This window comes from Scyliorhinus canicula, chromosome 7 (genome assembly GCF_902713615.1).
Source record: "Scyliorhinus canicula chromosome 7, sScyCan1.1, whole genome shotgun sequence".
Taxonomy (NCBI): domain Eukaryota; kingdom Metazoa; phylum Chordata; class Chondrichthyes; order Carcharhiniformes; family Scyliorhinidae; genus Scyliorhinus; species Scyliorhinus canicula.
Genome location: NC_052152.1, coordinates 60167384 through 60190751, shown reverse-complemented (window position 1 = coordinate 60190751; position 23368 = coordinate 60167384). Strand labels below are relative to the sequence as shown.

The 23368-nt window shown below is 43.2% G+C and overlaps 1 protein-coding gene across 2 annotated transcripts in view; it reads left to right on the top strand.

Annotated features, from left to right (window-relative positions):
* Window positions 1-18607, top strand: part of atp6ap2 (ATPase H+ transporting accessory protein 2) — a 52950-nt gene extending 34343 nt beyond the window's left edge. For both annotated transcript variants that reach the window (XM_038802130.1, XM_038802131.1), the window contains 3 exons: window positions 9658-9807; window positions 15121-15240; window positions 17570-18607. In XM_038802130.1, coding sequence (XP_038658058.1) covers window positions 9658-9807; window positions 15121-15240; window positions 17570-17764 — 465 coding nt within the window. In that variant the 3' untranslated portion in view covers window positions 17765-18607. The remainder of the gene's footprint in view (window positions 1-9657; window positions 9808-15120; window positions 15241-17569) is intronic.
* Window positions 18608-23368: the final 4761 nt, after the last annotated feature.

Here is a 23368-nt window from a genome sequence, read left to right as displayed (position 1 = left end):
TCCATTTGCGCCACATCTTTAACATCGTAAAACTACCCAAGGAGCTTCACAGAAGTGTTATTAAACAAAATTTGTCGAGTTAGATGGTGTCAAGCTTTTTTTTTTGAGTACCCAATTATTATTACTTTTTCAATTAAGGGGCAATTTAGCATGGCCAATCCACCTAAGGTGCACATCTTTGGGTTGTGGGGGTGAAACTTGTGCAGACACGGGGAGAATGTGCAAACTCCACACAAACAGTGAGCCAGGGCCGTGATTCGAACCCGGGTCTTCAGCGCCGTAGTCCCAGTGCTAACCACTGCGCCACATGCTGCCCTGGTGTCAAGTTTCTTGAGTGTTGTTAGAGCTGCACTTATCCAGGCTAGGGGAAAATATTCCATCATACTCCTGACTCGTGCATTGTAGATTGTGGGCAGGTTTTGGGGAGTCAGGAGGTGAGTTACTCGCCGCAGGATTCCTCGCCTCTGGCCTGCTCTTGTAGTCACAACATTTATATTGCTAGTCCAGTTAAGTTTCTGGTCAATGGTAATCTCCAGGACGTTGATGGTGGAGATTCCGTGATGGTGATGCCATTAATTGTCAACTGGGGATAATTAGATGCTCTTTTGTTGGAGATGATCATTGCCTGGCACTTGTGTGGCGCCAATGTTATATGTCAGCCAAAGCCTAGATATTGTCCAAATTTTGCTGCATTTGGACATGAAATGCTTCAGTACCTGAGGAGTTGCAAATGATGCTGAACGTTGTGGAATCATCAATGAACATTCCCATTTCTGACCTTGTGATGGAAGGTAGGTAATTGATGAAGCAACTTCAGAACTGAGGTGAAACTCTAGGTTCATGAATAATGGAAGACTTTAAAATAACGAAATGCTCAAATAGGTAAATATTGAATAATTTACAGTTAATGGATCAAATGTTGGGCTGCCTTTACATTTTGAAGTTGCCCACGTTGACCAGGTGGTTTACAGTGAGGTTGTGTCTTGGGTTACAGGAAGATGTAGACGGGATGGTCAAATGGGCAGATAAGTGACAGATGGAATTTCACCCTGAAAAACGTGAGGTGATACAATTTGGAAGGAGTAATTTGGCAAGTAAGTATTTGATGAACAGCATGACAATAGGCAGTGGAACAAAGGGACCGTGACACCTTTGTCCATAGATCTCTGACAGAAGGACAGGTTAAGAGGATGGCAAAAAAGGCATTTGGGACACTTGCCTTTATCAATTGAGGCACCGATTACAAAAGCAGGGAGGTCATGTTGGAGTTGTATAGAAATTAGATAGGTTGGGGTTATTTTCCTTGGAACAAAGAATGCTGAGGGGCGACCTGAACAAGGTGTACAAGATTGAGGGCGCATAGGGAACAGTGGTTCCCCTTAGTTGAAGAGTCAGTCACAGGGGGACAAGTTCAAGGAGGTGTGGGGGGGAGGGAGATGGGGATATGAGGAAAATCTTTTTCACCCAGAGGGTGGTGACGGTCTGGAATGCACTGCCTTGGCGGGTAGTGGAGGTGGGTGTTTCTCGCATCCTTTTATTTAAATTTTTTTTAAAACCTAGATGAGCAATTGTCATATCATAACATTCAAGGCTGTGGGCCAAGTGCTGGTAAATAGGATTAGGTAGGTAGGTCCGGTGTATTTCATGTGTCGGTGCAGATTCAATGGATGAAAGGACCTCTTCTGCACTGTAATTCTGTGATCCACCCCTTAATAAAACTAAAGTTCTCTTCATGCCAGTAATGAGACAGCCCGTACGCTCCCCCTTCAATTAATGTGTGGTTACTTTAAATTAAATTTGCATGCTATTTACTTCCTTTGCATAAATCAAGAACTGAATACAGATTCGCATTCTATGACATGCAGGCAATCTCTGGATGGATCCCTAGCCGACTACGCATCGTGCTATTGATGTGTATTTGTAGGACAAGAAGCAAGATCTGGTGGATTTATGATCATTGTTCCTATTGCTATTGAAAGATGCGCTGCATAAAGTTTTCAGTCTGTTTGTTGTGTCAGTCTTTGTTATTGGGCATCAACAATGCAAACATTTTGTTTATAAAATGTTAAATTTATAAATATGCCTTTGACATAGAAAAGTGACCCAGTGGGCGCGATTCTCCCATATGGGGAGAAATCGTAAGGCTGGCGTCAAATCCGGGCGGGTTTGACGCCAGACCCCCCCCCCCCCCCTTCCCGACCGGGAACCGATTCTGGTCCCCGGTCGGGGCTAGCATCCCGACGCCGTAAACTCCGGCATCGCGGGCTTAACGAATTTCGTTAAGCCCGCTTGCCAGAGTTAGCGCCGGCTGACGCGTCATATGACGTCAGCCGCGCATGCGCGGATTGGAAGACTCCAACCCGCGCATGCACGGATGACGTCATCGCGCATTTGCGCGAAACCCGCGCATGCGCGGGCCGGGATACCCCTCAGCCGCCCCGCGAATGGATACTGCAGGGCGGCGGAAGGACAGAGTGCGCGGGCATCGGGCCCGCTGCCCACGATCGGTGCCCACCGATCGCGGGCCCTTGGCACGGCCGTGGTACTGCCGTGCCATTCGGTGCCATGGTTTTAAAAATCGACAGTTTACGGCCGTTTTTACGAACGGCCAGACCAGGTGTGTTTGCTGTTCGTAAAAACAGCCGTAAAGGGCTGGGAACTCGGCCCATCCATCAGCTGAGAATCGCTGCCGGCCGTAAAAAAACAGCGGCAGCGATTCGTATCGGGACTTGGGGGGGGGGGGGGGGGGGGGGGGGGAAGGAAGAGAATAGCGGGAGGGCGTCGGAACAGCGTGGCCGTAAAATTTTACGAGCCACGCTATTCTCCGCACCGTCGGGAGTGCGGAGAATCGCACCCAGTATACTTGAGGCAGAGTGTGTGATTAGGGGTGGCACAGTGGTTAGCACTGGCGCTGAGGACCCGGATTCGAATCCCGGCCCTGGGTCACTGTCCATGTGGAGTTTGCACGTTCTCCCCGTGACTTTCACCCCAACAACCCAAAGATGTGCAGGTTAGGGGGATTGGCCACACTAAATTGCCCCTTAATTGGAAAAAAAATGATTGTGTACTCTAAATTTATTTGAATAAAAGTGTGTGATTAGGATGGGTGACCAAAAGGTTAGCCAAATAAGTGGGTTTTAAGGAAGTGCTTCTAGTAGGAGCAGGAATGTACCTAAGTGCAGGAGCTTAGGGATATTTTTAAGTAGTACTTTCATTGGCTGAAGGCATGTTTGCCAGGGATGAAAAGGGTCGATGATGCAGAAGAAGCTGGAGTTAGGAAACAAACAACTACTTTAACATGATAAAACATCCCAAGGTGTTTCACGGGCACATTATAAAATAAAATATGACGCTCACCAACACAAGGAATAATGAGGTAAGATGACCAAAAGCTTGGTCAAAGAGGTAGACTTTAAGGGTGTTGTAAAGGACAAAAAAGAGATACGTGGGGATAGGTTAGGAATTGAGAGCTTTGGACCTGGACACCTGAAAGTACAGCTGGCAATAGTGGAACAGTTTTAAAATTTGGGATGCTTAAGAGGGCAAAATTAGAGTGTAACTGAGGATTGTAAGGCTGGAGGAGATTAGAGAGGGAGAGGGACAAGACCATGGGATTTGAAAATTAGTGTGAAAATGTTAAAATCAATGTTTCAGAACTGCGAATCAGTGTAAGTCAGCCAGCACTGGGGTAATGGGCGAATAGAACTTGTGGAAGGTGGAGAGAATGGCTGGCTACCATTTTGTTGGAATAGTTAGGTTTGGAGGCAAACGAGGCATGAATGAATATTGTGGCAGTATGTAAGCTAAGAACATAAGAAATAGGAGCAGGAGTAGACCATAGAGCCCCTAAAGCCGCCTCTACCATTCCATACAATCATGGCTGGTCTTCTGCCTCATCCTCTTTCCTGCCTGCTCCTCAAATCCCTTGATTTCTTGAGAGGTCAAAAATCTGTCTGCCTCAGCCTTAAATATATTCAAAGATAGATCATCCACAACCTAATTGGATTTCCAAAGATTCATAACCTTCTGAGTGAAGACATTTGTCCTCTGTCATAAATGGTCAGATCATTGTCCTGAAACGATGACCTTGTGTTTTAAATTCCCCAGCCAGCCTCCTCTGTATTTACCTTGCCAAGCCCCTTCAAAAATGTGCATCTTTCAATGAGATCACCTATCATTCTTCAGGAGTCCAGAGTATATAGCCCCAGTTTATTCAACCTATTATCATAGAGCAACCCTTCATCCCAGAAACCAATCTAGCAAACCACTACTGTACGAGTTGGCCAAGTCTTACAGGATGTAGCTGCTAATCTGGGTCGGAGACCGGTGGTGAGGGAAAAACCTACTTGACCTCGACCTCACTAATCTGCCTGTCATTGATGCATCTGCCCATGACAGTATTAATAAGAGTCACCACCCCGCAGTCCTTGTGGAGACCAAGTCCAGTCTTCACTTTGAGGATTCCATCCATCGTGTTGTAGGATTCTTTCCATCGTGCTGCATGTTTCAATTGAGGGGCAGCACGGTAGCATGGTGAATAGCATAAATGCTTCACATCTCCAGGGTCCCAGGTTCGGTTCCCGGCTGGATCACTGTCTGTGCGGAGGTCTGCACGTCCTCCCCGCGTGTGCGTGGGTTTCCTCCGGGTGCTCCGGTTTCCTCCCACAGTCCAAAGATGTGCGGGTTAGGTGGATTGGCCATTCTAAATTGCCCGTAGTGTCCGAAAAAGTAAGGGTGGGGGGGAGGATGCAACAAAGCAAAGCAATTTTCACCCAACCAACAGATCAGATCTAAGGTGTGCAATCCTGCCACATCCAGTCATTTAAAAATGTGTTTTTTATAAATTTAGAGTACCCAATTAATTTGTTTCCAATTAAGGGGCAATTTTTCGTGGCCAATTGACCTAGTATCTTTAGTTGTGGGGGCGAAACCCACAAATATGGGGAGAATGTGCAAACTCCACACTGTGACCCAGAGCCGAGATCGAACCTGGGACCTCAGTGCGTGAGGCAACAATGCTAACCAGTATGCCACCGTGCTGCCCCTCTGCCGCATCCAGTCATGAATGGTGGTGGACAGTTAAACATCTAACTAGAGGAGGAGTTATTTGCACCACAAGTGTCAGGCAATGACCTCCTCCAACAATTTTCCTTTTGCATTCAATGTCATTACTATTGCTGGATCACCATTATCAACATTCTGGGGGTTGCTGTGATTTGTTTTTTTTATTAAGGAGCAATTTATCGTGGCCAATCCATCTACCCTACACGTTTTAGGGTGAGTCCACGCAGACACTGAGAATGTGCAAACTCCACACAGGAAGTGACCCGAGGCTGGGATCGAACCCAGGTCCTCTTTGTCGTGAGGCAGCAGTGCTAACCATTGTGACACCCTGCCTGGGGGTTACTGTTGACCAGAAACTGAACTAATGTATAAACACTGGTCACGAGCAGTTCAGAGGCTGGAATTCTACAGAGTAACTCACTTCCTGCCTCCCCAAAGCCTGTCCACAATCTACAGCGGTCTAGTCAGGAGTATGATGGAATCCACTCCACTTGCCTGGAAGAGTACAGCTCCAAAACACTCGAGGCTTGACACTGTCCAGGACAAAGCAGCCCACTTGATTGGCACCCCATCCACACCCTCTACATCCAACATACAGTAGCAGCACTGTGCCATCTAAAGCAGGTTTGTCCAACCTTTTCGCTTTAGGTGGGGGGGGGGGGGGGGGGGGGGGGGGGGGGGGGGTCCATGTTTGGATATTTTTCTCACTCGAGGGCTGCTGAGCAAATTTCAAAAAGATGAAGTGGCACAACAATCAGCAGCAAATGCGGGAAGAAACAGCCTGATTGGAGGAGCAGTTCCAAGCAGAGTCTTGCATTGAAACTCAGCTGGATGACCGGAATTTTGAAAAATACCTCTGGGGGCCACGTAGAGGGGCTTCACGGGCCACACCTTGGACAAGCCTGATCTCAAGGATGCACTACAGCAATTCACCAAGCTTCCTTTGACAGCACCTTCCAAACCTACAACATAGAAGGACAAGACCAGCAGATGCATGGGAAACCATCATCTGCAAGTTCCCTTCCAAGCCATGCAACATCCTGACTTGGAAACTATGCTGCTATTCCTTCCCTGTCACTGGGTCAGAATCCTGGAACACACTCCCTAACAGCAGTGTGTGGATGGGCAATAAAAATGTGACTGGGGATGGGCGATAAAAATTCTGCCCTAGCCAGCCATGTCCACAGCATGTGAAAGAACAAAATTAATCTAGTGAACCTTCACTACTGATTCAAGGCAAGCATACCTTTCCTTTGAGGCAGGGTGATGCAATGGAGGTAGAAAAATTGGTGCTGTTGCTATACTATCACAACCACTTGTCATTTATAGCACCTTTTACCTAATTGCATTTCAAGGTGCTTTACAGTAATGTTATAAAGCACAATTTGAAACCAAGCCTCTTTAGGTGATATGAGGACAGATGGCCAAAACTTGGTTGATTTTGATGCATGTCTTAAAAAGAGGAAATCAATTAAAGAGATGGAGTGTTTTGGAGAGGAAATTCCACAGCTTAGGGCTGTGGCAGCTGAGGGCATGGCAACCAATGGTTGAGCAATTAAAATTGGGATGCTCAAAACAAGAATTAGAGGAGTGTATAAATCTGAGGGCTGTGGAACTGAAGGAGATTACGTGGGTGAGGCCATGGATAGATTGATAACCAGGATTAAAACTTTAAAATTGAGGCATCACTTGGAGCCCGTGTAGGTCAGTGGCAGAGAGGTGATGGGCAAATGGAACTTGCAGCAAGGAAGGGCATGGGCAACAGTTTTGCAGGATCTCAAGGTTTACAGGGGATAGACTGGGAGGCGAGCCAGAAGTGCATTGGAATAGTCTAGCCTAGGATGAGGATTTCAGCAATTGGTCTGAGGGAGGAGTGGAACCCAGCAAGGTAGAGTTGGTTTTGGTGATGGCATGGAAATATAGAACATAGAACACTACAGCGCAGTACGGGCCCTTTGGCCCTCGATGTTGCGCCGACCTGTGAAACCATCTGAAGCCTATCTGACCTACACTATTCCATTTTCATCCATATGTCTATCCAGTGACCACTTAAATGCCCTTAAAGTTGGCGAGTCTACTACTGTTGCAGGCAGGGCGTTCCACACCCCGACTACTCTCTGAGTAAAGAAACTGCCTCTGATATCTGTCCTATATCTATCACCCCTCAATTTAAAGCTATGTCCCCTCGTGTTGGTCATCACCATCCGAGGAAAAAGACTCTCACTGTCCACCCTATCTAACCCTCTGACTATCTAATATGTCTCTATTAAGTCACCTCTCAGCCTTCTCCTCTCTAACGAAAACAACCTCAATTCCCTGAGCCTTTCCTCGTAAGACCTTCCCTCCATACCAGGCAACATCCTAATAAATCTCCTCTGAACCCTTTCCAAAGCTTCCACATCCTTCCTATAAATATGGTCGAAAGGTCATGACACCAAGACATCGAGGCATAGTTTACCATTGCTGCTTGTGACTTTGGGAGCTGTTTCAGTACTGTGGCAGGGTAGAAACCTGATTGGAGGAATTCAGACATTGGAGGTCTGGGTTTGACAGGTGACTGCATTTTGAAGAATTTTGGCAAGGAAAGGAGCAAATGGGCAATGAGGAATTTTGAGGAGAGGACTGTTAGCATCAGATTTGGGGGAAATGGGGACAATAGCTGACCAGAAATAATGTTAATATTGGCTAATGTGGGGCCAAAAGCGATCTCATGGACAAGATGAACTTGGAGAGGCCCTGAGGGGAGATGGAAAAATTAGAGAAATATGTAGGAAATCTGAAATAAAACAAAATGCTCGATAAACTCAGCAAGTCAGGCAGCATCTGTGGAGAGAGGAACACAATTAATTTTTAAATATAAATTTAGAGTACTCAATTTTTTCCAATTAGGGGGCAATTTAGCCAATTCACCTACCCTACACATCTTTGGGTTCTGGAGGTGAGACCCACGTAGACACTGGGAGAATGTGGAAACCCCACACGGGATCAAACCCAGGTCCTCAGCACTGTGAGGCAGCAGTGCTAACCACTGTGCCACCCAAGATAAACACAGTTAATGTTTCGAGTCTATATGACGCTTCTACAGGTGTGGTTTATGGACTTGGGTTGGGTTACATACCAAATGTTTGTTTGCAGATTATGTCACCAAGAGGCATGATGTAGAGATGAGACTGATTATGGATCCCTATGAAAGCTCAGTTGACACAGTCGGTTAGAAAAAGGCCATTGCGGGAGATGCTCTAATAATACAATCAGTAAGAGTAGAATCAAAATGGAGCTGGTGTTTGAGGGCTGCAGAGAGGACAAGGAGGTATTGTGCATCATTGTCTTAGTTTTTTAAAACTAAATTTAGATTATCCAATTTTTTTTTTTACAATTTAAGGGGCAATTTAACGTGGCCAATCCATCCAACCTGCACATCTTCGGGTTGTGGGGTGAAACCCACGCAGGCAATGGGAGAATGTGCAAACTCCACGCAGACAGTGACCAGGGGGTCACTCGGTCCTCAGTGCCGTAGGCAGCAGTGCTAACCCCTCTGCCACCGTGCCACCCGACATTGTTGTCATAGTCAGAATGTTTTTAGTTCTTGGTTTTTGCCATTTCATTGAATGGACAGAAACGTAATTTGGAGACATTCAAATACAGTATAGAGAGATGGTCAAGGATCTGGACGGCAACATGACCAAGGAGATTGGAGCTGTAGAGGTTGTTAGCTGAACGGAGGAGGCAAGGTTGTTATTTGAAGACTGGTAAGATGGCAGCCTTGAGAAAGGGGACAGTCTGACAGAAATGTTTGAAGTTCCACCTAATGTGGTGCAGGAGTAGTGCCCCATGACTGAGACTGAATGTCCAGGCTCAAGTTCCACATCAAGACTTAATGGCCACAGAAGATATGTTCATAACATGGCCAAACATTGGATTATCAGCCTGTAAATCCTTCCAATATGCCTGATGGCAGGCAGTAAGTGCGGGAAAGTTTATCCTGCTCCGCTATAGCACAGAAGGCAACGGCAAACCAATGCAGTACTTTGCAAAGCATAATCCTGGACAATCTTGTAGAAATCCATGGTTGACAATGCCCTCTTAAGGCATAGCACCTGGTATCGCAGCCAGGAAGGGAATAATTTAGAATCCATCTCGACAATGAATGAAGATTGTGGTTTTGAGAGTGATCTTGGTAATATAATTTACCTGTCATGAACACCAATTAGTAGCTATTCACCAGAGGTGTGCTCCCTTCCAGAACACTCAGAAGACAGAGATCAGAGGCCAAGCTCTGAATTGTAAATAATCCTCTTTGATCAGTAACATTGAGAACATGGCAATGTATTGATTGTTGAGAAGTTAATGTTGGGAGAGCTGAAAGTGTATGTGTCCCACCGGTATGTTGGGTCTAATACTCTCTTGTGTTGCAGTTCAAATGTGGATTTCCTTTAAAAATTGCAGTTAAATTCCTGTACAATATAAAGCATGTGTGAACATCCAACATAATTTGAGGACCCTCAATTACCTTTTGGCTGCATTACAAAGTTAATGTGACTTCAATGGGCAATTTCTAAAAAGAATAACCTTGGATGTAAAATATTCCCACAGCTATCCAGGCACAAACATTTGGCAAAAGACCGTTCACCTGACCTTTATTCACTGGAGCTGGCCGGTCTGGAAGAGATTATAAAACGTTATGGGCAGGACTCCCAGCAGTTTCGTGATGCTGCCCAAATCCTTGCTTCAGTCATCCAGAAGGTAAAATAACATCACTTGGGTTTATAATTTGCATGCTAATCTTTACCCTGCTACCCTACAGATTTTTTCTGGCCACCCTTTTACCAAGTTAGCGGTTAAAAATATTAAATAAATTTTACTCAATACAATCTCAGTGCTCCTATAAAAGTGGTATTGTCTTCTACTGCTTCCCAACCTGTACTCGTAAGTTAGTATTTTTGCGGCGGCAAGTGGCGCAGTGGTTAAAACTGCTGCCTCACGGCGCTGAGGATCCGGGTTTGATCCCTGCCTTGGATCATTGACCATGTGGAGTTTGCTCATTCTCCCTGTGTTTGCATGGGTCTCACCCCCACAACCCAACAATGTGCAGGCTCGGTGAATTGGCCACACTAAATTGCCCCTTAATTGGGAAAATAAGAATTGGGTGCTTTTTTTTAAATTTTAAAAGTGGAGTATTTTTTTGGAAAAGAAGTTTTCAACATATACCAACATTGTATCAGAGGTGAATTTGGTATTAAATGCAGTATCTCACTGATTAAATGTGTTCAAAATCATTTTTGCTTTGAACAAAACCAACAGAACATGATTCATTTGTTGCCAATTTGGACCTATGTCAGTATAACCTGCCAGTGGATCCTGATCTAAATTTGTTATGCATGTTCTATACAGCACATGGTTTTTGTCCCATTATATCTGCAGATTAAGTAAAGGGAGCTGGGATCAAATAGTATTTTATTAATTTGCTTATTCTCAAGCTTTTTTTTTTTGAGTGGTGGTATGATGCTACTTTTTGAAATGGGACAAAGGCCTGAGGGAACCACTTACAATATTAGCTTGCATGGAGACCAGGAAGGTATGAATTTGGAATTCATTTCAACTGTGTGTGAACCTGGCATTTTGATGGTCTTGACTGTTATTTCCTTGTCATGAGCATGAACACTAAACACTGAAATCACAATGCAAATTCTGCAAAAGGACATTAAACAGGTTATGTTTTTAGATATCGTAATGAGGACCCCAATGTCTGTTCATCAAGCAATTTTTTAAAAATAGAATATTGGGGGAGACACGCTGAACTAGGAGGCAACAGTATGTCAATAAAGAAAAGTAAAACAAAGCCTTTTTTTCCACATTGTATAATAAATGAAAACGAGCAGCAAATGTACGTAACTCTGAAAAATGCCAATAAAAAGATTTTTTTTAAAATAGAATACTTCCACGAAGCCCTTCCATTAAGCTTATCAATATAGAAATCAAATTTATTTTGAGCTGTAAACTATTTTACATTTTTCTATTCCAACTTTATGGATGTCACAATACTGTTAGGGAAGCAAAGGTAGTTTTAAGGGATTTATAGATGCATTGGTAAACATTAAAAATAAGGTATTTTAAGTGGATTTAATGTTTCTGTGACTGGAAGGGTAAAACCTATAGTTGGATTCATACTAGTGTGGGGGTTGATTCTATTGTGCTTAAGAGAGGGCTACAACATGAAGAAAGGCATAAGCAGGTGAGAGCTGCTTATAAACTGGGGCCTTGTGAGGTAGAGAAGCTTTTTGCGTTTTAGGTTAGCTAATTTGATTTCAGTTGAGAATAGGTTGAGAGAGAGAGAAAGTACCTCAGCTCTGCTAGAAGCATTTGTTTTTAGAAGGCTAAAGAGAGAACAACCCTCAGCCTTGCTAGAAGAAAAGCCATATTATGGAGTAATGGTTAAGAAAACAGATGCTGAAAATCTAAAGTCCAGATAGCGAAGGAAACTAAAGAAATGGAAAGAAGTGCCCAAGAAGTTTGGAGTTGAGTGAACAGAGACCAAGGTATTGTTCAGAAGAATTCAAGGAAGAGGAAACAGTGTTCTGAGTTAAAGAAACAATTGCAGTCACCAGATTTAAATTGGGACAGCAGCCTTTAAAGATAAAACCAACGTCTGACGCCACTTTAATACAGTCTGGAAATCGAGTTAAAGCAATTGTGAGCCATTTTCACAGCAATCAAGACAAAGAAATCCTAATGGTGTGGGTGTAAAATCTTGGACTGGATTCACTTGTTACAAATGTAGAGGAAGCTTTGTTTAAAAGTGTCAGTTGGAAAATTTGGTCTGGATTTCAGAATGCAAACTGCTGAGGGAAGCATAATTGTGAGAGAAGATTTTAAAGCATGTTTTTGGAGTGGAGTTTGGAAACACACCTGACAATCATCTGGGGAATTCTGAGGAGACATTCACTTGTGGAAAGTGTATTTTCCCACAGTTATCTTGCGTCCTTAAAAGGGACTTTGTGTTAATGAGACCGTTGTAAATTAATATGTACTTTGTAATCTGTGTTAATCCTAAAACCTGTATTATTGTCAAGCCAAGGGGGGAGTAAAGGCATATTGTATCATAATCCAATTTTATCATGTTTAATAAATGTTTTTCCTTGTTTAAAAACTAATTAATGGTCTTGCCTGTTCCTCCACATTTAAAAAAAATAAATTAAAAGTTGTGAACTTCTTGGGCCAGGGTTCCATTCGGCGATCTTCCCGTCCAGTTATAACATCAACTGGAATCGTAACAATATTATGAATTAACATTTAATTACTGGTCATATAAGTTGATTGGAAGATTTGCTACTTATGCATACATAAACCATGTGCCTTTGGCACTTTCCAATAGTTTCAATGTTGAGATTTTAAGTGCTGCTAAAATTAACTAGTGGGTTTAAAATGATTATTTTTGCTTCACACCACTCCATTCCGTAGTAGAATGATACGTTCCTGCTGCATTAATTCAGATTAATTTACTGGAAGGAATTAAGTAATAGCCAACGTGTCAAAAACTTTCCAAAGTTTGCATGTTTGTATAATCTGATAACTGATTTTGCTTCCTCCAGTTCAAGATCTGCATGCTTCACAAATCAGGAACAGCGGTGTTGTGGTTAATGTAAACCATTTATGGGCAGCACGGTGGCGCAGTGGTTAGCACTCTGCCTCACGGCGCTGAGGTCCCAGGTTCGATCCCAGATCTGGGTCACTGTCCATGTGAAGTTTGCACATTCTCCACCTGTTTGCCTGGGTTTCGCCGCCACAACCCAAAGATGTGCAGGGTAGGTGGATTGGCCACGCTATATTGCCCCTTAACTGGAAAAAATGAATTGGGTACTCTAAATGTATTTTTAAAAAATATATACCACTTATGTCCTATAATATTTTACATCCATTCATATTAATGGGAAGAAAATCCTACTGCACCTGATACTAGCCTGTCTCATTCATAACATCATTCCCAATATGTGCTCATTTTGCTCAAAGGGGCAACTTTTAAAATTTGTCCAAAAAGTTCCTCCATTTTGTATCTAAAATGCAAGCAGTGCCATTCAAACTAGTATTTATAGCCCAAGAATATAAAGTTCTTCTCGCATCAAGCTTTGAAAGCATCAGGCTTGAGCAGATGACCAAGTGGAAGTCTCACACTGAAACATGTCCTTTGATCACATAATCTTCTTTTAACACTGCTCCAGTTCAAAACACTTTGCTTGTTTGTTTTTTCTTTTCACTATCTGATTACAGCCAGGACATCTCCAGTAATAGGTTTTCTTCCTGCCCTTAAAACAATGTCTTGATCTTCCAAGAATCTATTCTTGGCCCTTACCTCTTTTCTTTTCTTTTCCACATTGTGTATTGGTGACATTTTTTGCAAATATAGTGTCAGCTTCCACTGGTATGCTGATGACACTCCACTGTACCTTCCCACCACCTCTTGTCAGCCTGTTTATCCAACAATTCATCCTGAACGAGGCGTAATTTACTGCAGCTAATATTGGGAAGATCATTATCTTTGCCCCCTCAAACACCATGGGCTGGATTCCCCGTCCCGCCATGCCACTTTTCAGCCTTGACCTGCCGGCGGGATTCTCCGTTGCGTCGGCCGGTCAATGGAGTTTCCCATTATGGGGCAGCCTCGCGCCATCAGGAAACCCCGGGTGCCGGCAAAACGGAGAATCACGCCCCATACTCCTAACAGCTGATTCAGTTTCCCCTTAATGGTCATCATCTTGGGGAGAAACAGACAGTTCCCCAACTACAGCACCCTATTACATTCCATATTCTTTTTATTATAAAGATTGTCTGCTTCCACCTTGGTTGCTTATTTTTGCATTTGTCCATGAGCTGTATTCAGGCCAACATTTATTGCCTATCCCTAATTACACTTGAGAACATGGTGGTACACTATAGAACATAGAACAGCACAGAACAGGTCCTTCGGCCCTCGATGTTGTGCCGAGCCATGATCACCCTACTCAAACCCACGTATCCACCCTATACCCGTAACCCAATAACCCCCCCTTAACCTTACTTTATTAGGACACTACGGGCAATTTAGCATGGCCAATCCACCTAACCCGCACATCTTTGGACTGTGGGAGGAAACCGGAGCACCCGGAGGAAACCCACGCACACACTGGGAGGACGTGCAGACTCCGCACAGACAGTGACCCAGCTGGGAATCGAACCTGGGACCCTGGAGCTGTGAAGCATTTATGCTAACCACCATGCTACTGTGCTGCCTATGTTAACTTCATATACTCAAGTGTTGTTTAGGTACAGAGTTCCAAGATTTATATATGCTAATTATTAAGAAATTACAATAGGTTTGCACATCAAGATGGCGTGCGTCTTGGAAGAGGTATTTCCTACGTACTTGCTGCTCTGGTTCTTCCAAGTGGTAGAGGTCACTGGTTTGAACAGTGCTGTTGAAGAAGCCTAGAACGGCAACCATCCCAGAACTCTCCATTCCTCCAATTGAGGCCTTTCGTTCATTCTGCTTCTTTTGGCCCATCATTGAAAGCTGTCCTTTTTTAAACTTGCCTTGGCTCCACATTCTGGAATCCTGCCCCCCCCCCCCCCCCCCCCCCCCTCCCAAAAACCCCTTCCAATTAAAATGCTTCTTTAAAATCCAATTAATCATCAATTTTATGGTGATTATTTCTATTACCACTTCATTTAGTTTGATGATAAATGTTTTTAATATGCCTCCGTTAAGCCTCTTCAGCTTCAACATAGGACAAGTTGAATTAAAATTGCTTCAGCTAATTAATGTTTCATTATTTGTACCAACCTATTAATAGTTTTAAAATACTGTGATTAGAACAGGTTTCAGTCATTTCAAGAGTGTTTCTTTATCTCATCACTTTAAAAAACCTACAAAAGAAATTAAGCCTCATTGAATGGCTTTTTATTGTAACTTGCATATTATTTGTGTGGCCCCACTGAATACTTTAAATTAAATTTGTAAAGACATGTGCAACTCCTAACAAATGGCAAGCTCTATATGCATAGATTTTTCTTTTTTGTTTTTAGTTTGCAGATGAGGTGTTCTCCATTTACAGTGGAAATGCTTTGATTGAATTGTTGACCGTGAAAGAATTTGATGCCTCTCTTGTGAGGAAGACTCGATCTATCCTAGAGTCTCCATCCATAGTAAGTATAGTTTTAGTTCCATAGTTCAGCTCCAAGAGTCTCCTTAAATATTTTGTCTTGATTCACATCATATGGTCAATTTTTTTATTCCTCAACCAACACTGGGAACAGATTATATGGTCATATTACCAATGTGAGAACTTTCTGTGCACATTACAACAGTGACTACACTTCAGTCATACTACTTGGCTATTAAGCAAGTGCGTTGGGACATCTGAGGTGGTGAAAGGTGCTACATAAATGCAAGTCCTTTGTTTTAAGGGCAACTTGAACTTTGACTATTGAGGGGCAATAACATGCCAGTGTTGCCCAACTCCTGGGATTTTATTTGCTTGTCTTGTAAAAAGAAAAATTGCTGAGTAAACAGTCTATAACTTAAGACCAAGAGAATTGTCCTGTTACATTTCGGATTTGGGGTTTTTATGGGTGTTTATTTTCCTTATGAAAACCCAATAAACACTTGGAATTGTTTAGCACTGAAAGCTTTGTGCTATAGGTGCCCATCGTGGTACAAAAAAATGTCCCTTGGCAGAATTCCTCTCCAATTCCCCTTCAAAAGCATATATTAATTGGTGCAACTGGTGACTGACTCATAAGATTCTGAAACTGTTCGATAGTGGTGATGTGGGGCAATGCAAAGATTATGTTTCCTCTTGTGGACGAGACCAGAACTAGTTTCCACAGATATCAGATAGTTGGCGATAAATCAAATTCTCAGCTTTGTTTACTTTAAAATAAGTAAAATCTTATGTGGAGCCTTGAACATGAGCAAAGAGGTTATGTTGAACATCTATAAGACACGAGTTTAGCCTCAACTGAGAATTACTTCCAGTTCTGGTTCCCACACTTTAGGAAAGGTGTGAAGGCATTGGAGTGAGTGCAGAAAAAATTCAAGAAATTGATTCCAGGGATGAGGAACTTCAGCCATGAAGATAGATTGGGGAATTTGGAACTGTATTCCTTGGAGAAGACAGTCTGAGAGGAGATTTGATGGGGCTATTCAAAATCATGAGGGAAGTCTGGGCAGAATCGATAGGGTAAAATTGTTCCTGCTTGTGAAAGGATCGGGAACCAGAGGGCACAGATTTAAAGTAATTGGCAAAAACAAAGCAACAAGAGGAAAAGCTTTTTCACACACGTGGCTAAAGCCAGGAATGCACTGCCTGAGAATGTGGTGGAGGCATGTTCAATAAAGACGGAATTGGATTGTTATCTGAAAAGGAAGAATATGCAGGGTTGCAGGGAGAAGATAGAGAATGGCACTTTGTGAATTACTCATTCGGAGAGCTGGCACAGACACAATGGACCGAATGGCCACCTCCTGTGCTGGAACAATTCTGCGATTCACAGAACTTCAGATGAAGGAAATGCAGTTCTCTTTTTAAAAAGATAGGCCAGTAATGATCAGTCTTTCATCAAAAGACTAGCAAAAATGCTGGAAATATTCAACAGATTTGGCAGCATCTGTGGAGAGAGAGAGAAACAGTTTAAGGGCCATCAACCTGAAATGTTGACTCTGCCAGACCTGCTGAGTGTTTCAATCATTTTCTGTTTTCAGATATCCAGCATCTGCAGTATTTTGTTTTTGACTGAGTATAAACATTTGCTTCAACATGCTCTATGAAAAAAGAATTTAAACTAATCCAGCAGGCAACATAGTGTATTTTTAAAATACGCATTAATCAGATGGCCGGCACAGTTGTTGGCACCGCTGCCTCACAGCATCAGGGACCCAGGTTCAATTCCAACCTTGGGTGACTGTGGAGTCTGCACGTCTTTATGGATTTATACGGATGCAGCGCCAATGTATTCTCCAATAAGAAATTTGCCTTAACTTATGCATGTTACTCCAGAAATAGAAAAAGGTCACAAAGGTCTTTGATTTTTAGAAACTGTTGTTGTCAAGACGAGACAAAGTGTGGGGAAACAGCCAAAACTTTAGCACAGCTGCCTCACAGCGGCTCCACTCCGACCATGGGTGACTGTGTGGAGTTTGCATGTTCTCCCTGTGTCTGCATGGGTTTCCTCGTAGTGCTCCAGTTTCCTCCCACAGTCCAAAGATGTGCAGGTTAGGTGAGGTGGATTGGCCGTGCTAAATTGCCCCCTAATATCCAAAGATGTGCAGGTTAGGTGGCGTTGCGTGGGTAGGGAGAGGAGTGGGCCTGGATGGGGTGCTCTTTCAAGGATAGTGCAGACTCGATGGGCCAAATAATCTCCTTCTGCAGTGCAGGAATTCTATGGTTCTGTAGAAATTCTATGATTAGAACTGAAACACTGGCGAATGAAGGAGCAATATATTGCTAACGTTTGTGGCTGTTTTTTTTTATAGAGCAACCCAGGCAGTCCATATGGTTTGGCCTACCGATACAACTATAACTATGCGGTTGTGTTCAATATTGTCCTCTGGTTGATGATAGGCCTCGCTTTAGCTGTGATCGTCATTGCCTACAACCTGTGGAACATGGATCCTGGTTATGACAGCATTATCTATCGAATGACTAGTCAGCGAATTAAAATGGAATAAGATATTTGCTTCCCATTTAAATCCAAAGAACCCAGTCAATGAAAATAATGTAAATTTTGAAGTTCAAGGAAAGGTCAAAATATCAAGACTACTAGAGTTTGGTTTTGCTAGAGTGTGATAGTGGGCGAATAATAAAATTCACTTTTTGGTATGTAAAATTATATATTTCCACGGTATCTTGCTGAAGTATCTGTCTGTCATGGCTATTAACTCTAACTCTGGAAAGGATGAGCTGATTGCCTGGTCATGAATTTTTTTTTTTAATTTCTAATATTGTGATAGTGGTTTAAGTATAAGGAAATACATTGTTTTTGTTTTCTGGACATGAGATAAATAGGCAAATATGAATTTAATTTGTTCTAAACTGTTCCATTGGATAAAGCCTTGCAAATCCATTTCCAATACCTTTTTTATTTTGCAATTAAATGTGTGTGTTGGCACTGTTTCTGCTTTTGTAAATCACCTCTGTGCACAGCTTACTGTTTAATTCAGTTTGTCATTTTCATGTTATATTAGTGAAAGTATCATGGATAGACATGGCAGATGTGATCAGAAATGCACTGCAACAACTTATTTGACCTTTAGGAATTGATTGTGATATGATTTGGCTTTATTTTCATAGCTAATTAATATGGCTTAAAAGATGTAAACTGCTGTGCAGACTAATGGTGGTCCTGTGTTTTTGTGTGGTTCAGTTGTAATTGTTACAACTATGTTTGCAATGGAGTAATTCTGATACCTGACACAATAATGGTAGTAATTAGTGGTCAGTCCTGCTATTTATTAATGGTTGTTTTACCTGATGTTCAAAGCAAATGTTAATAAAGGATTAAAATTAAATTCTCAATAGTTTATATTTACTGCTAAAGTAAATACTGTATGTAAATCAACAAATGCAAACTTGCAACATACAACCCAAGAGCCAAATTTCCCATTTTGAAAATTAGAATTCTATAGAATTGCAGAAAATACGGAGGCTGGGGATTGAGGGTGATTTAGAGATGTGGATCAGAAATTGGCTAGTTGAAAGAAGACAGAGAGTGGTAGTTGATGGGAAATGTTCAGAATGGAGTTCAGTTACGAGTGGCGTACCACAAGGATCTGTTCTGGGGCCGTTGCTGTTTGTCATTTTTATAAATGACCTAGAGGAGGGCGCAGAAGGATGGGTGAGTAAATTTGCAGACGACACTAAAGTCGGTGGAGTTGTAGACAGTGCGGAAGGATGTTGCAGGTTACAGAGGGACATAGATAAGCTGCAGAGCTGGGCTGAGAGGTGGCAAATGGAGTTTAATGTGGAGAAGTGTGAGGTGATTCACTTTGGAAAGAATAACAGGAATGCGGAATATTTGGCTAATGGTAAAATTCTTGGTAGTGTGGATGAGCAGAGGGATCTCGGTGTCCATGTACATAGATCCCTGAAAGTTGCCACCCAGGTTGATAGGGTTGTGAAGAAGGCCTATGGTGTGTTGGCCTTTATTGGTAGAGGGATTGAGTTCCGGAGCCATGAGGTCATGATGCAGCTGTACCAAACTCTGGTACGGCCGCATTTGGAGTATTGCGTACAGTTCTGGTCGCCTCATTATAGGAAGGACGTGGAAGCTTTGGAACGGGTGCAGAGGAGATTTACCAGGATGTTGCCTGGTATGGAGGGAAAATCTTATGAGGAAAGGCTGATGGACTTGAGGTTGTTTTCATTAGAGAGAAGAAGGTTAAGAGGTGACTTAATAGAGGCATACAAAATGATCAGAGGGTTAGATAGGGTGGACAGCGAGAGCCTTCTCCCGCGGATGGAGGTGGCTAGCACGAGGGGACATAGCCTTAAATTGAGGGGTAATAGATATAGGACAGAGGTCAGAGGTGGGTTTTTTACGCAAAGAGTGGTGAGGCCGTGGAATGCCCTACCTGCAACAGTAGTGAACTCGCCAACATTGAGGGCATTTAAAAATTTATTGGATAAGCATATGGATGATAAGGGCATAGTGTAGGTTAGATGGCCTTTAGTTTTTTTTTTCCATGTCGGTGCAACATCGAGGGCCGAAGGGCCTGTACTGCGCTGTATCGTTCTATGTTCTATGTTCTATGTTCTATAGCAGGTACAACATGGGAAAAGGCTATTTCACTCAACTCATTGACATTTATTCTCCACAAAAGCAAATAGTCCCAATTACGTTGATTCCCATATAGAATCATAGAATCCCTACAGTGCAGAAGGAGACTATTTTGACTATCAAGTCTGCACTGACCCTCTGAAAGCACCCTATCTAGGCCCATGACCCCTCCCTATCCTCAACCCCATACCCCCAACTCACCTTTTGTACTCTAAGGGGTCATTTTAGCATGGCCAATCCATCTAACCTGCACGTCTTTGAACTGTGGGAGGAAACCATATCTTTTTTTTTTCCTTCCTCTATCCACCAAATTAATATTGGATGTTGGTGATTTTACGACAAATTCCAAATTTGCAGATGACGCAAAGCTGGGTGGGAGGGTAAATGATGAGGAGGATGCAGAGATCCATCAGTATGATTTGGACAAGTTGAGCGAGTGGGCAAATGAATGGCAGATGCAGTATAATTTGGTAGCAAAATGGGACGGCTGATTATTATCTGAATGGCCATAAAGTAGGAGAGGGGAATGTGCAATGAGACCTGGGTGTCCTCGTACACCAGTCGCTGAAGGTAAGCATGCAAGGGCAGCAGGCAGTAAAGAAGACAAATGGTATGTTGACATTAATAGTGAGAGGATACCAGTACAGGAGCAGGGATGTCTTACTAAAATTATACAGGGCCTCATTGAGGCCACGCCTGGAATAGTGAGACGTTTGGTCTCTTTATCTGAGGAAGGATATTGTTACTATATAGAGGGAGTGCAGAGAAGGTTTACCAGATTAATTCCTGGGATGACAAGACTGACCTATGAGGAGTGATTGAGTTGGTTAGGATTGTATTCGCTGGGGCAGCACGATGGCCCAGTGGTTCGCATTGCTGCCTCACGGCGCCAAGGTTCGATCCTGGCTCTGGGTCACTGTCCGTGTGCAGTTTGCACATTCTCCCCTTGTTTGCATGGGTTTCACTCCCAGAACCCAAAGATGTGCAGGCTAGGTGGATTGGTCATGCTAAATTTCCCCTTAATTGGGTACTCTAAATTTAGTTTTTAAAAAAGGATTGCATTCACTGGAGTTCAGAAGAATCCGGGGATGTCATAAAAACCGATAAAATTCTAACAGGACTAGGAGGATAGATACAACCAGGATATTCCTGATGGTGGGGGTGTCCAGAACCAGGGGTCAAGGGGCTAGGCCATTTAGGACTGAGATGAGAAATTTCTTCACCGAGAGAGTAGTCGGCCTGTGGAATTTTCTACCACAGAAAACACTGTTTAAGAAGCAGTTAGAGATGACACTTAGGACAAAGGGGAATCAAAGGATATGGTGGGGGCGGGGGGAGAGAGAGAGACGGGATCAAGCTATTGAGTTGGATGATCAACCATGATACTGAATGATGGAGTAGGCTTGAAGGGCTGAATGGTGTCCTGCTCCTATTTTGTGTTTCTAAGTGCATTTGCCATTAAGTCAGTTTTGCTTGCTTTCTGTCTTCTATTGCATTGACCTGTACTGTGCTTTGATGAAGTCTCAAGTCGCTATAGTCCCAGATGGCCAGAGGACTGCTCTCCCCTTTGAGGGGGGGGGAGTTGACTGGTGGTGATTTAACTCGAGAATCACCACACCTCAGGCGAGAGGCAAGGTTGCGAAGGCAGGACCTTCAAGAATAACCTCAGCTGGTACAGGAATTGTAACTCCACTGTTGGCCTTGCCCTGCATCATGAGTCAACTGTTCAGCCAACTGAGCTAAACCTGCCCTTTGTGAAAGTGTCATGTGCTATATAAATGCAATTCCTATATTGCAGAGCCCAGCACTTTAACTGGGGCCTTACAACTTTTTCTTTACATGAGATCATGTTGTCCTGATTTTTATTTGCTACACCCCTCATAAAAACATAAGACAAGGCTTTTCTAGACTCGCCTATATCACCTCGAGGTCTCACTTTTAAAAAATATTTTTATTGAGAAAATGTTTTCAATATAAAACCATAATACACAACATATAAATTCCTGATGACTCCTCACCCCCCCCCCCCCTCACATCTTTGGGATGTAGGGTGATACCACGCAGACACGGGGAGAATGTACAAACTCCACACGGACAATGGCGTCCACGTATTTAGATCCCTCAAAATTGCCACCAAGATTGATAGGGTTGTTAAGAAGGCGATTGGTGTGTTGGCTTTCATAAACTCAATCCGCCTGTTAAAGAGCTGGGAGGCTTTGCTGCAGCTTTATAAAGCCCTGGTTCAACCAATATTGTGTCCAGTTCTGATCACCTCATTATAGGAAGGATATGGATCCTTTGGAGAGTATGCCGAGGAGGTTTACCAGGATGCTGCCTGGACTGGAGGGCATAAATTATGAAGAAAGGTTGAGGAAGCTAGGGCTTTTCTCACGAGTGAAGAAGGAAGAGAGGTGACTTGATAGAGGTGTACAAGGTGATGAGAGGCATAGATAGAGTGGATAGCCAGGGACTTTTCCCCAGGGCAGAAATGGTTGTCACAAGGGGACATAATTTTAAGCTGATTGGAGGAAGGTACAGGGAGATGTCAGAGGTAGATTCTTTACATGGTGAGTAGTGGTTGCGTGGAATGCACTACCAGGGGAGATGGTGGAGTCAGAGTCATTAGGGACATTTAAGTGACTGTTGGACAGGCACATGGACAGCAGTAAATTGAAGGGGTGTAGGTAGGTTGATCTTAGATTAGAATAAATGGTAGGCACAACATTGTGGACTGAAGGGCCTATACTGTTCTATGTTCCACATGGACAATGACCTGGGGCCAGGATTGAACCTGGGTCCTCTGTGCCGTGAGGCAGCAGTGCTAACCACTGCATCACCATGCCTTGTACTGAATCAAGCGGAGCCTAGCACGAGGTGGAATCGATCCTGTACAGAGCCTTACTCCACAGCTCCCCTGCCCCCCCCCCATCAAAAACGTGACCTAGCTCCCTCTCCCACTTCCTTTTTACCTCATCCAATTGAGCTTGCTCCATTGACACAAGACGAGGATAAATATCCGCTGGAAGAACCTTATCCATCAAAGAGGGCAAGGGTGCCAAGGGAAAGGAAAGAAGGAATCTCTTTATGCAAATTTTTAAAAAATAAATATTTTCAGTCAAGAAATTTTCAATTTAATACAAAACAATACAACATAATTATACAAATTTTAAAAAAAATAATAATACCCCTACCCCTCATTTCCTCCCCCTACCCCCAAGACCTAACCCATCCAATACCACCCTTAACCAACCTGGCCATGACCAAGTCCTAAAGAAGGTGATTAATGGCTTCCTCCTGGAATAGAATCCTTCTTCTGACTCTCTAATGACATACTTGATCTTTTCCAATTTCAGAAACTCTTACAAGTTCCCCACCACCAACCATGTCATGGCCTTTGGTGGAGCCGGAAACCTCCATCCATGCATGATTTGTCTCCGGCCAATCAGCCAAGCGAAGGTCAGATCCTCAGCGTTCCTCCCATTGAGTAGCGCAAAGT